Source organism: Geospiza fortis, unplaced genomic scaffold, assembly GCF_000277835.1.
Source record: "Geospiza fortis unplaced genomic scaffold, GeoFor_1.0 scaffold466, whole genome shotgun sequence".
NCBI lineage: Eukaryota > Metazoa > Chordata > Aves > Passeriformes > Thraupidae > Geospiza > Geospiza fortis.
Genome location: NW_005054699.1, coordinates 179,525 through 193,172, shown reverse-complemented (window position 1 = coordinate 193,172; position 13,648 = coordinate 179,525). Strand labels below are relative to the sequence as shown.

The following is a 13,648-nucleotide window of genomic DNA, read 5'->3' as shown; positions in this document are numbered from 1 at the left end:
TGCACTCAAAACAGGGTTTTTTCCACTTTCTGTTGAACCCCATGCGTTGGGCGCCAAATTTTGTCCTGGTTTAGGGCAAATTTGGGAGAAAACCTCCAAAAAGGGGCCCCCTCCATGTTACACGGATTCTTACACCTCCAGAAAGCAAACCCACATGGCCCCTCCCCCTAACCAGGTTGGGAAGGATTCCTTGGAGATAAGTGGAAAGAACCTGTCCGTTTAACAGGCGCACAGCACCCCCAGCACACAATGAACAATACCAGGTGACACCACTCTTTCACCACTCTGAAATGATGACAAATTCAGAAAGTCTCTCTTGGGGGTGGTCGCTCTGTTATCAGTCCGTCCTGTGATGGGGTAGGTGCTGCAGGCCGCAAGGTGCAAACTCTCGGTGTTTCCCAGGTCCCAGTCCGGAGCAGGTTCGAGTAGGTCCAAAAAAGGGAAAGGAGAAACAGTCCAGGGAAAATCTGGACTGCTTAGCTAAACTAACTAATGAGCAGAAGCAAAAAAGCAAGAGCAAAGCAGGAGCAAAGCAGAAACAAGAGCAAAGCAAAAAGCAAAAGCAGCACCCATATCCTGCCCTGACTCTGTGTCCCGCCAGCCGTGGGAGAGCGGCTGATAGCAAAACCAAACCAAAACATTCGCTCTTCAGAGCCAGTCTTGAAGGCACAGAACATGATATCCAGCATAAACAGAACACACGGATGGGGATACAAGCATCATAACGTCACCCTAGGACAATAACAAAGTTTGCTTTAGTCCAAAATGCTGCTGAGTTTCAAAAGAAAGTCTTTATCATAGACTGCACAGCTGCAAAAATACACATTAACAACTACAAGATATTTAAGGACAGAAAAGTGTGTTTGAAAATGCAAATATAGTCCTACTTTATACTTTTCTCAGTAAAAACATTTGAGAGAAACAGTGCTGAAGTCAACAAAACAACATTATTAAACCCAACTCTGCTCTTTAAGGGGATCTTCAGTAAAAAGGTCGACACAGAAACATATAGAAATGTATTTTAGAGTAATTTTCCCTTCCCAAAAGGCCTCCAGTGTTCCTGCATGGCTTAGGAAAGCAGTGAGAAGTCTTTATGTTTAGTTCTCACAGAAAATGTGCAATGATTTTTGGTTTTTGCTATCTCAACCTTTGTACAAAGGATGCTAAAACCCAAAGGAGAGTGATTTCAGCATTGCCTTGGGCCCTTTCTTTAATGCTGGTACAGTTCTAAAAGCCCTATTTTGATGGGACAGAAGAACCAAGAGAAAAGAAAAGGTACAGGAGAGAAAAAAAGGTGTCACAAAAGTGCAGGAGAGAGGGGGAGAGGCAGAGCAGGGAGGACCCAGGGGACACAAAACAGAGTTGGGGCCCAGGGCCTGGGACTGGCTGCAGCTCCAACTGTCAGTGCTGCTTCTTCTCCTTCTGCCTCCCTTCCTGCTCAGCATCTCAGGGGGCTCGCCTATCCTCCACCTAAGAACAACCTGAACACTAAGAATAATTAGAATAGACAAAGCTGTAGCTTAAATATTACTTTGAAATGAATAGCTGGAGTGCACAGCCCAAAGATCATGGGCTATCACATCTGGGTTTGCAGTTCTGCAAATCAAGACTTTCTCTCCTACAGAAACTCTTCCCAATACTGAGCAGCTTTGCCTAAACAAGGATTTGAGGACTCTGCCACATCACAACACACTATATCCAATACAGTAGAACTGGCATCTTCCACTGTCACGGACATCTTTTATGAAAAATCCTTTCCTTAGGATTTTTCCTCCTGAGAAGCTGAGAGGCCTCAGGAACAAAATGTAAACAATGGTTATCTGCTGCAGTGGAATGCAACAGGTGCATCTGTGATTGGTCTCATGTGGTTGTTTCTAATTAATGGCCAATCGCAGTCAGCTGGCTCAGGCTCTCTGGCCAAGCCACAAGCCTTTGTTATGATTCCTTCTTTTTCTATTCTTAGCTAGCCTTCTGATGAAATCCTTTCTTCTATTCTTTTAGTATAGTTTTAATACAATATATATCATAAAATCATAAATCAAGCCTTCTGAAACATGGAGTCAGATCCTCGTCTCTTCCCTCATCCTCGGACCCCTGTGAACACGGTCACATTCCACCTCTCCTAAAAACCAGAGACACAACAGCACAGTGCCTTTAGGACATGCCAGGAATGTGAGGCAACCTAAGGGATGGCAGTGGGTGTGTCTGTCAGCAGAGCCTCACCGAGCCCTGCCCTGCTGCTCCCGAAGCATTCCAGTTCCCTTCAGCCCAGGGCCAGAGAGCTCCCAGCTCCAGGGAGTGCCCCAGTACTGGGACAGCTCCCAGTCCCAGACACCTTCCTGTATTTGTGTATGAAAGCATCAGTCTTGCCCAGGCTAACGGCATAGACACCCTCTGGCAGCAGAGACCCGAAATGTCTGCTGAGAAGGGGTTCTCCACCTCCCTGGGCCAAGGAGGAGGAATTCCCATCCACACTCGGGGCTGCTCCACTGTCACCATCAGCAGGGTCATCTCCAGCACACCTGGTCAAACCATCCATGGCCTGTGCAGGAGCTGCTCTGCTGTCACTGTCAGCAGAGGCCTCAGCAGGGTCACCTCCAGCACTCCTGGTCAAACCATCCACGTGTCTGTGGAGCTCCTGGCTCAGCAGCAACACCAGGGTCCCTCCAACACGAAGCACTCTGGCAATCAGAGGAAAAACAAAGGTTAGGTGTTGATCCCTCCTGACATCCCTTTACCTGTGCAGAACTTTGCCACTGCTGACACTTCAGATGAAACACGAGATGACACTTCAGATGACACTTTGCCACCTGCATTCTGAGTGTGTCCCGGCTCAACTCAGTGAGCTGCATCTCCAAGAGGAGATTAAATCCCTGATCTTCTTACCTATTTCTAAATGGGAGAACAGGGCCCTGTCCTGACTCCGAAATTTCTGATGTTAGCAGTTCTTTCTATTGGGTTAGCAGGGAAGAGGGACTAATTTTTTACTCCCCTCAGCACTCTTTCAAAGATCAAGAGCACCATCAAGCCCAGAGTTTTTGGAGATTGCAAAGGAACAGCCTCCCAGTGCAGCAAGGGCTGAAAGTGGCTCTTCCTTTTGCAAACTTCAAAAAACAGTCTTTTGGAACTTTCCCTCTTCCACTGATCCTTAATGGCTTTCAAACTCAGGAAGAAGAAGAAAATTAATAAATGTTTGCAATTAATTTTTCTAGGTAAATGTCCAAACATTACACGAGGCTTTAAAAGAAGGGAAAAAGAAATATTGTCCTGATTCAGTTTACAGCAAGTAGTTTGAACAGCTTTACTGGTGGGGCTCTCATGGCCCCTTCCTCATCTCCACCTTCCTAAGGGAATATTTTAATTAGGATGGACCAATAGAGCAAATAAGGCCAGAAAACAAGCACAGTAAGATGGCCACCCCATTCTGTGGAGCCATGCAACCTTCTCTGTCCCCTTCCCACCACATTCCTGCACTGGCTGAGTGAGATCAACACCTGCTGAAGAGCAGTCCTAGAGAAAGGGCTTCTTTGCAGGCAAGAAGTAGAGAGGAAGATGGCTTGACCTGTCTGTTGGAAGCAGCCCAGATATCAGCTTGGCCCAACTCTGCCACCAAATGACATGGTAAGAGATGAAAGAACACACCTAAAACCAGCCCAGGCTGCTAGTGAGGCATTCCTGGACAGCAAGGACGATGCATGCCCCTTCTTCTAGTCTGAGATCCTTCCTGCCAAGGCAGGCTGGTCAAAGCTGGGCTGTAGAAAAGGAAAGACTATGAATTTATACAAGCAGGCCTCAACTAGAAAAGGATTACAGCTTTATTTACCTGGCCATGCTTTAACTTTGCCCAGATAGACCTCTCCTCCTTCTCCTTTCTGCCACACTGGAGTGTGGCTCAGAAACATTTCCCCATCGTGCCTTGCAAAGAGCATTTGTGAGCATGGCTCACACAGGAGCCTCCCTTGGCAGCTGCCACTGGCACTCAGAGCTGGTAAGACACAACACAACAGCCTCCAAGGGACAAGTAATGGGCTGAGACCCCCACAGCCTGCACAGGGTCACACTACAGAGCTGGAGACTATGGAACAAAGCAGATCTGAAGCTGGCTGAATGCTCAGATCACAAACCATCATGGCATTTCCATCAAACCTCAAAAAGCCACACGTACCTCTCCATTTCCTGGAGAAGATCTGGTAGGAGCTGAGCATCACTCGTGGTCTTGAACTTCTTCCCAAATGGAATATCCGAAATAACGCTGTCAAAGCTTTCTGAAGGCAATGGCAGCGCTGCAGAATAAAGGTAGGTCTTTATTTATGTCTGACTGTGTGAAAAATGCACAGCAGCTCTGCCCCTGTTCCCCCTTCAACACTGCCTGCCAGCTCTTTCTGGGCTATGCACATTCACACAATCCACATTTTGGATTATGCAGATTCACAGCTCCTTCTGCACTTGCCCTCATGAACTCCACCATGGAGACACCACCCCTCTGCAGACTGGGAGGAGACAAATGTGTGGCAGCACCGTTCAGGCTGCAGAGTCTCTGCTCCTGAGGATGTCTGCCCCTGCAGCAAGACTCTCCTAGGGCAATGCATGGTCCCAAATTAACTGCTGCCTCTCAACACCCAGTACATCTTAAACGTGAAAGTCATTGAGCAAAACACAAAAGAAGAGCTACATTTGTGAGCACTTTACTCAGTGCAAATGTTCAAGTGCATGTGTATGAATGGCAAGGAGCCGCCTTCAATTCCCCTCCATGGCCCTTTTCTCCCCCCAGGAATCTGGTTACAGCCAGAACCACTTGGGTTCTGTCAGAGCTCATGCCTTTGAAGGGTCACCTTAGAGCTTCTGCATCCCAGCCAAGGTCAGGTCCCCTAAGGAAGATGCAGCACTCTGCCTGATGAAGGCTGGCCACATGCCAGGCTGTGCAGCCAGGCCGAGGTCTCTCCTGAGACCCTGGTGTCCCTCCATCCTGTGTCACGCTGTGAAGGCCAGGCTGAGATCCCTCCTCACACCCTGGGGGTCCCTCCATCCTGTGCCAGGCTGTGCAGCCAGCCTGGGATCCCGGGGATCCTCCATCCTGTGCCAGGCTGTGCAGGCCAGGCTGAGATCCCATGGATCCTCCATCCCGCGCCAGGCTGTGCAGCCAGGCTGGGATCCCATGGATCCTCCATCCCGCGCCAGGCTGTGCAGCCAGGCTGGGATCCCTCCTGAGACCCTGGGGGTCCCTCCATCCCGTGCCAGGCTGTGCAGCCAGCCTGGAATCCCGGGGATCCTCCATCCTGTGCCAGGCTGTGCAGGCCAGGCTGGGATCCCTCCTGAGACCCTGGGGGTCCCTCCATCCCGTGCCAGACTGTGCAGCCAGGCTGGGATCCCGGGGATCCTCCATCCTGTGCCAGGCTGTGCAGGCCAGGCTGGGATCCCTCCTGAGACCCTGGGGGTCCCTCCATCCCGTGCCAGGCTGTGCAGCCAGCCTGAGATCCCGGGGATCCTCCATCCTGTGCCAGGCTGTGCAGGCCAGGCTGGGATCCCTCCTGAGACCCTGGGGGTCCCTCCATCCCGTGCCAGACTGTGCAGCCAGGCTGGGATCCCGGGGATCCTCCATCCTGTGCCAGGCTGTGCAGGCCAGGCTGGGATCCCTCCTGAGACCCTGGGAGTCCCTCCATCCCATGCCAGGCTGTGCAGGCCACGCTGGGATCCCAGTGTCCCTCCATCCTGTGCGAGGCTGTGCAGCCAGGCAGGGGTCCCTCCTCAGACCCTGGGGGTCCCTCCATGCCGTGCCAGGCTGTCCAGGCCAGCAGGCATGGTTCCTGCACAGACCCCGGGGTCCTCCATCCCTCAGGGTACTCCAAACTCACTGGACACAGCCTTGAGCAGACAGCAGGACTAAAGACTTCCAACAGCCCCTCGTCACCTAAACTCTGCTGAGATTCTATGCCAACTTTTCCACAGCTAGCTGGAGATGTTTCCTGGACCATTCTTGGGTCAACACTTGCAGCACAACAACTGGGTGTCAATTTTATCTGCAAATGAAAAGACATGCCACCTACAGCCCTGCTCACGACATGCAGAAATGACAGCTTCTGAGCAATGATGGAGACACCAACTTGCTCCGTTTAGAAAACCTGACAGCTAAGTACCTTCCATTATCCTAGAAATCAAAGTCAAACACAGCTTTTAAGTGAGAAATAAACCTACATTTTTATAAAAAAATCAATAATGTTTCTTGCCATCCCAGTAAGAAATGAATACTGCAAGTTAAAAAAATATGCACACTTCAGCACTCATGCACAGGGAAACTCAGCCAGCTTGCCTGTCATGGATTTCATACTGGCATAATTTAGCCTCAGACTCTGAGGTCCAGAATAAGGTCATGAAATTATTTCCTTCTCTACAGAATAGCTTGTAAATCAAGAGCAAACAGATTACCTCTTACAGGAGAAGGGAACCATCATTCAAAATACTCCTACTGCAAAACATGAACAATTCAGCTCAGTTTAATGTGTCCTCACCAATACTCGCCTGGTAAATTTAACTTACAGGCTGCACTTCATTTGGATTTGTCCTGGCTGTGTTCCACTAAGATACAAAGAACTCTCACATGGTACATCGGATTTATGGTATTGTGGTGGTAAATCACACATTTACCATGAAGAGAGACAACTACTGTCCATGGCAGACAATTGTAATTTTTATTGTCTTCTGCTGACTTCATTCTTATCAAAGTTCCAGGTGCAGGCAGCAGGGAGGAATTACAAATAATTATCCCTTCACTAGCCAGAGTCACCACCCAGAGTCACCACCCAGCTATTTGTTGGGAGTTAGCTCTGCAACGTATCACCTCAGGGGAACCTACCTGTACAATCCCAGAAACACAAGAAATCCACCTGGAAATCCCACAGACATACCTGTCACAGAAGCTTTCAGCAGCTCAATCTTATCCACCAAGCCTGCAGCTCTGATATTGCCATCTGCACCCTCTAACTGCGACTCACTTATATCAGCACCCCAGTAGCAGGCTTCCTGTCCAGAGAGACAGAAAAGTAATTTTGTGAACACTCCAGTTCTTTACTTCATAAACCCTTCTCGAACTGCCTTGTTGCACAGCTCTTGCAAGATAACTCCCTTCCTGGGACATCTGCTGTTGTTACACAAAGCAATTCACAATCCAGAGGATGGAGGAATGGAGGAAGTATGTGCCGTCTGCAATCTTTCAATGTTCAGAAATATTAATAATCAGAAGCATGTGCTGTCTCCACTCTTTCAATGTTCAGAAATATTAATGATCACAGGAATGTGCTGTCTCCACTTGAAATGACAGAAATACCACAAACATGTCCTAAAAGCACGACCCCAGCTAGGTACAGCCAGGCCCACTGCCCCTAATGCTGACAAGTGCCCCATGACACCAACTCCTCCGAGCCCAGGACAAGCCCAGGAAGCTTCACAAGCTCATGGCTGCCTCACACAAACCCTCAGTGGGACTCACCAGCTGCACCAGCCTGCAGGACACATTCATCTGGGGGAACCTTTGTACTGAAACGCTTCTAGCAGCTGCCTAGAAAGGTTGGTTTGGTTTCACCTTTCCAGGCAGCAATGGGCTTTGGCCCAACTGGCAGAGAGAAAACCCTGTCCCACAAGTACCAGTTTCCCTGTAGAGGGAAACTCCAGCAGCTTGGGCTGGGATACTCACAGGCCACTCCTTGGCAGCCTCCAGCAGGATGGTTCCTAGCCCACACATGGGATCCAGCACAAGGGCACCAGCCTACAAAAACAGAGGGGTTACTGCATCCCCAGCAAGGCAGACTCCTCACTCAGGACAGAGCTCACAGAGGGGTGTGCACAATCCCACTGAACCCAGCACAGGTTACTAAGAATCTCTGATAATCCGTGGCCAAACTCGCCTGTAAGGGAATATAGTGAAAAGCACCAACAGCTTCACTGCAGACAGCCCTGAGGAGACATTCAGGAGGAAATATTACAAGTGGACTGCAGATAGATATTGGTACCACTGTGAAAAGAGATCACATTTCCTTGAAAAACAACACCAAACAATGTTTCATTTTTTCATGGTCACAGAACAGCAGAAAAAATCTTACCACTTAGACATGTATCTGTACAAGAATTACCAGCCCTGCTGAGAAGCACCTGGAGTTACAGCAGACACCTGGCTGAACTGCAGGTGACAGCACACTCATGACAGGCATGGCAGACCCTGTCACAGGCACTAGGGAATGGGGCACTGAAATCACCCCACTCCATCCCAGTAAATGGAGCACTGAAATCACCCCAATCCTCCCCAGTAAATGGAGCACTGAAATCACCCCAGTCCTTTGCAGTGATTGGGAAGAATGGGGCACTGAAACCACCCCACTCCTTCCCAGTGAATGGAGCGTTGAAATCACCCCAATCCTCCCCAGTGAATGGGGAGAATGGGGCACTGAAATCACCTCACTCCTTCCCAGTAAATGGAGCATTGAAATCACCCCACTTCTCCCCAGTCAGTGGGGAGAACGGAGCACTGAAATCACCCCACTCCTTCCCAGTAAATGGAGCATTGAAATCACCTCACTCCTTCCCAGTGAATGGGAAGAATGGGGCACTGAAATGACTCCAATCCTTCACAGCCAGTGGGGAGAATGGGGCACTGAAACCACCCCACTCCTCTCCAGCCCCAGAGCCCATGAGCAGCACCCTATTGCCTTAATTCAGGACCCATTTCTTCGCAAGGAACATTCACTGACCGTAATTTCAGCCAGAGATGCCATGGCCCATGCCACTGTTGAACGCAGTCCTGCTCTTCTGATATACTCTCTGTTTGCCAATGGAAGCCTGCAGACAGCAAAAAAAAACCAAAAAATTAACTAAAACAGCAGCAGAACCACCCAGAAAAGCCCATGTGATGTCAAAGAACAAATGAACTGGACAGATCTCCTGAGAGACAGAGAAGTCTGCTTTTAACCATAACTCACTGCAAAGTCTGGTCTCTGTGTTCATTTAAAGCCCAGGCAGACCACAAGATTAATTTGACAACAGTGATTATTAAACTAAAAGATAAATACTCATGATGGATAGCAAGATTTACAAATCCTGTCTGTTCTGATACTGCCATGACAAAACCAGTGGGGAGAACACTTACCTGAAAAGAGGAATCCCCACCACAGAGTGAATGTCATTAAGATGTACAAAGATCTAGAAGAGGAAAAAACACAACCCAAACATTTTAAAGTCTCAAACTGACATGACAATAGCTTTAAGTCATTTAAACCAGAAATAGATGCTTCTACTTCTGATTTCAGTTTTTAAGAACAAAAATACATAGTATAAACAATAACAATTAATTGGAAGACATCCTACTAGATGATCTGAATGCCACTTTACAGATGATTTAATGCTTAATCAAGCTGAGGGGTATTTTGTCAGCCAGGAATCCATCAGCAAGCACTTAAATTTATAAGGGGGCCTATTTTTCCTTAACACAGCATAGGAATGTTTAGTTATAAATCCATTTACTACAAGTGGGAGAACATTATTCTGTATACTAGCAACAAAATAATAAACATTTTAAAAAAACCAACTAAACAAAAAAAAAACAAACAAAAAAGTCAAACAAAAAAACCCAAACCAAACCCCACCAAACAAAAAAACCCAAAACAAACAACAACAAGCAGCTGTAGGCAGCTACAAGAAATTGTTCTGCTGTCCCATAGAGAACATCCCAAAAGACGACTGAGCTCCCCAGCAGGTCTTGCATGACTGCAATCCCTGCCCCCAGGAAGCACAAAGGGAAACACAATGCTGGAAAATCCCAGTCCTCAGCACTTGAACAGCTTCAGAGCAAAAATCTGAGCAAGAACAGGAGGTGCACGTGAACCTCACCAAAGCTGTACATGGTACATAGTGCTGAGTGTGGGCACCAGTGCCAGGAAATGAACTCCAGAGCTTCTGCAGGTCTGGGATCTCTGGGCATCAGAGCTGAGAGCAGCTTCCACAAGCCAAGGGCAGGGATGGACAAACATCCCTGGAGAAACACTCCTTGTCAGGAGCAGGAGTCCTCTGGGAGGATTCCAGGCAGCTGCACCAGCAAGGGTGCACAAAGGGAGCTGTTTGTTGTTTGTATGGGACCCTTCTCCCAGGCCTTGTCTGTGATATTCTCAAGTCCGTCTCCTTGAGAACAGCCCATGCTGACTGCTCCCTTCCCCTCCAGAGGCCACAGACACCCCATGGCTCAGGTGAGTTCCATTTTCACACAGTCCAGCCATCTGTGAGGGTGCTGGATCCTGCTGGATCCTCTGGAGATCCTTTCACAGACACCCCATGGCTCAGGTGAGTTCCATTTTCACAAAGCCCAGCAGTCTGAGGGTGCTGGATCCTTAAACTCCTCCTCTGGAGATCCTTTCACAGACACCCCATGGCCCAGGTGAGTTCCATTTTCACACAGAGCCCAGTAGTCTGAGGGTGCTGGATCCTGCTGGATCCTCTGGGGATCCTTCACTTCCCATGCAGGCAGCCCCAGCCAGGCTGGGGTTCATTGCAGAGCTCTGGAAGGCACACACACACACCAGGGCTACACACATGCTGATTTGCAGGTAAATTCAGCAGCAGGAAGACCAGCAGGGACAGGCCATGGTCCCACGTGCAGAGGGAGCAGAGAACCAAAGCAGAGGTGTCAGGGTGAGTCTGGAAGCACCCACAGGCACACAAGCAGCCCTACCTCCAGGTCAGGGTCCCGCAGATCAGCACGCCACCCGCACTGCTTCACCAGCGCCGTGCCAAGGGCTCTGCCGACCTCCTGCGAGGGGAGAACAGTCACAGGCATGAGAAAACACAGAGCTGGGGAAACTGCAGAGCACAGGCAAGAAAAAACAACTGGGGAAACTGCAGAGCACAGGCACAAAAAACACAGAGCTGGGGAAACTGCAGAGCACAGACACGAGAAAACCACACAGAACTGGGCAAACTGCAGAGCACAGGCACAAAAAAACACAGAGCTGGGGAAACTGCAGAACACAGCCTTGGGTGGACAACCCTCAGAAACCTCGGGGAAGAGTCTATGCCTAAGAGAGTAACTCACACAACTCACAGCAGAGGAGGTACAACAGGGCAGAGCAGGTGAGCAAGGGGCAAAGCAAACACAGCACAAGGCAAACAACCAATGCTCAGCTGCAGCGAGAGAGGAGAGGCTGAAGTTCCAGTCCTGACCAAGTCACAATAAAACATTGACTTGAGCTGGACTTGATCCTTGTGGGTCCCTTCCAACCCAGAATATTCTGTGACTGCCACCATTTTTGAATTCTTAGTCACATGCACAAAATACTTCCAATGGCTCTAAGGCAGATTACCCAACAGAAAACCTGCAAGTGCACAACTACAACTCACAGTTTTAATGCTTTCATTACATATAGAAAGCTCCGATTACCTTCAGAGTATAGGTTCAAACACAGCACAGATTTAGGCAAACACTTCCCTCGTAGGGAAGCTCATGTGTCTCACCTCACCAAAGTACTAGCTTTAGTAGGAAAAAAATCTAAACTACTGACACCTTCCAGTAAGAGTAACCTGCCCAGACGGGAAGAGGGCTGAATGGAATACAGCCCTGGAGGACTGCATGCCACTATTCTTTCCCAAGGACCAAGCTTCACTTCTCCCAAGACCCCCAGGGCTGTATTCCGGAAGAACAAATTCTCCCCAATACCCAACCAGAGGCAACTGAAGTTGTGAGTTCTGGCTTTTACCCCTTTGTCCAGACTGCACAACTGAGAGGAGTCTGGCCCCACAGTCCTTGCAATGGCCTTTCAAGGAGCTGTAAATTATCCAATCACTCCTCAGCCTCCACAGGCCCAGAACACCAAACTCTTACCTTTGCTTTTCCTCAACAAAAGGTATTGATTTGAAAAACATGAAGGGTAAGAGTGCACAGAAATCAAAACCAGCATTTGTATTTCCACTTGTTTAAGGTGAATGCAGGTTAAGGGCTTTTTGAGAAAATACAGAAAAAGCTTACATCTGAAATGACAAACAAACTACACATCTCTGTTCACCCTTGCTGAATTCTTTCAAAGCAGGTACCTCAGCATACCTGTGAAGTCAGTATTCTGGCAATCGCTCCACTGCAGCGACATGACACTCTGAAGCTGAAGCCAAGCTCCTCACTGGCAGCAGGATCCTCTGCACTGCCTCTGGAAGGCAATTCTGAGCAAGTCCTGCTCTCAGTCCAGCACTCCCGCCTGCTCATTCTGGCTGGCGCCTCACAGGTCTCCCCAGCTCCCACCTGACACTCCTCAGACACAATTCCCCTCACTTGTTCTGTTTTCTGCCTTTTACTTGCAATATTTCTCTCTTCTTCTGACTTCCTCTTCAGAGCCAATGCATTTTCTATAGAGCCATCATCTGTTTTCCCCTTGTGTCCATGAAGCTTTTTCCAAACAGAGATAATATCCAGCCAGCATTTTGGGTCCTCAGTGACAAGGCTTTTAATATCATGAAGCATTTTCCCTGGAAGAAAAAAGCAGTTTTGGGTTAAGTACCTCAGCCTTGGCATTTCACTTCCCTGTGTTCAGATTTCATTCATGTGTGAGTCCAGAATCGCAGGCACAACTGAGCTCTCAGCACCCACCAGGAGCCACACAGGCACCCCTCTGATTACCAGCTCTGCATAACCAAGACTAAATCATGGAAGGGTTGAATTATGCACAAGAACTTAGCAGCTGTAGAAAGCCAGAGCACCTGTGAGAGTAATTTCCAGGGACAGAGCACCAGCCTAGCATGCTACCCTCCCCAGAAAGCACCTGGCCCAGGCTTAAGAGATGCAGAACACTCTCCACAATTGAAAGACAGATACAAACATTAATTACTTTGAGTCATCTCAGGCACAATCAAGTTTATTCTTTCAGAAAGAAAATTTCTGCTTCCCATTCATCACTGTGCCTTCAACCCTGCAACACACACCTACATGTGTGGGCAGTCCCAAGCTAGCCACAAGAGAGGCATGAGGAACAGAGAGGCCATTTCACTTAAATACATCAAAGCTGGTCAAGGGAAAAAAAATAAAGGTCTTTCTAGCTATCACTTAAAAACTTAGACTCATGATCAAATTTCATCCTCAAAGTTGAAGGTAATCTTCCAGATAAAAATCAATCCATCTAACTTGAAATTCTCACTCCAACACTGACAGAGAGCATGACCCAAAGGAGCTGAGACTTAGAAGGAAGCTGTGTACTTAGGAGTAAATTGACACAATATATAGATCGGGATTCACTTTGTTTAACAGAAAATAAGACTTCTTGTTAAAATAAACACAAGAGATCCAGGGCTGAATGCTGGTTTTCAGGTGGGGTATTATTCTCTTTTTTGGGGCTAGGCAGGGGAGAGAGTATCTAAGATACACATATATACTCAGTGCCAGCAGAATACAGGCTGCAAAGTAGCTATTGAAAACAATTTAAAAGCCCTTTTCAGGTCAAAAACATGTTGAAAACACACGTGGGTGAAAGACACTTTAGAATCGATTACTGTCAACTTGAACTACAGCCACCAGTAAAAACCTAAACACTTCAAATGTTATAACCAGGACTCAAACCAAGGCTTCCCGTGTCCGTCCCTCTGTTCCCGGACACGGGCAGCGGGCTGTGCTTCTTCAGCAGCAGGAACAGGC

The 13,648-nt window shown here is 48.3% G+C and overlaps 1 protein-coding gene across 1 annotated transcript; it reads right to left on the bottom strand.

Annotated features, from left to right (window-relative positions):
* Positions 1 to 1,990: 1,990 nt before the first annotated feature.
* THUMPD2 (THUMP domain containing 2) lies at positions 1,991 to 13,642 on the bottom strand. The gene is made up of 10 exons (XM_031065204.1): positions 13,595 to 13,642; positions 12,074 to 12,489; positions 10,709 to 10,786; positions 9,134 to 9,186; positions 8,739 to 8,826; positions 7,688 to 7,759; positions 7,484 to 7,552; positions 6,903 to 7,017; positions 4,166 to 4,283; positions 1,991 to 2,681 (listed from the first exon to the last, which is right to left on the bottom strand). Exons 2-10 carry the CDS (start codon positions 12,482 to 12,484, stop codon positions 2,264 to 2,266), a joined length of 1,422 nt encoding a protein of 473 aa, XP_030921064.1. The 5' UTR covers positions 12,485 to 12,489; positions 13,595 to 13,642; the 3' UTR covers positions 1,991 to 2,263.
* Between the last annotated feature and the right edge of the window lie 6 nt (positions 13,643 to 13,648).

Coding starts and splice junctions, on each gene's coding strand:
- THUMPD2 (XM_031065204.1), bottom strand. CDS start 12,484: ATGCTTCATGATATTAAAAGCCTTGTCACTGAGGACCCAAAATGCTGG. Junction 10,787..12,073: donor CCAGAATACTGACTTCACAG/GTATGCTGAGGT, acceptor CTCCCCTCGCAG/GAGGTCGGCAGAGCCCTTGG. Junction 2,682..4,165: donor CTTCTCCAGGAAATGGAGAG/GTACGTGTGGCT, acceptor TCTGATTGCCAG/AGTGCTTCGTGTTGGAGGGA.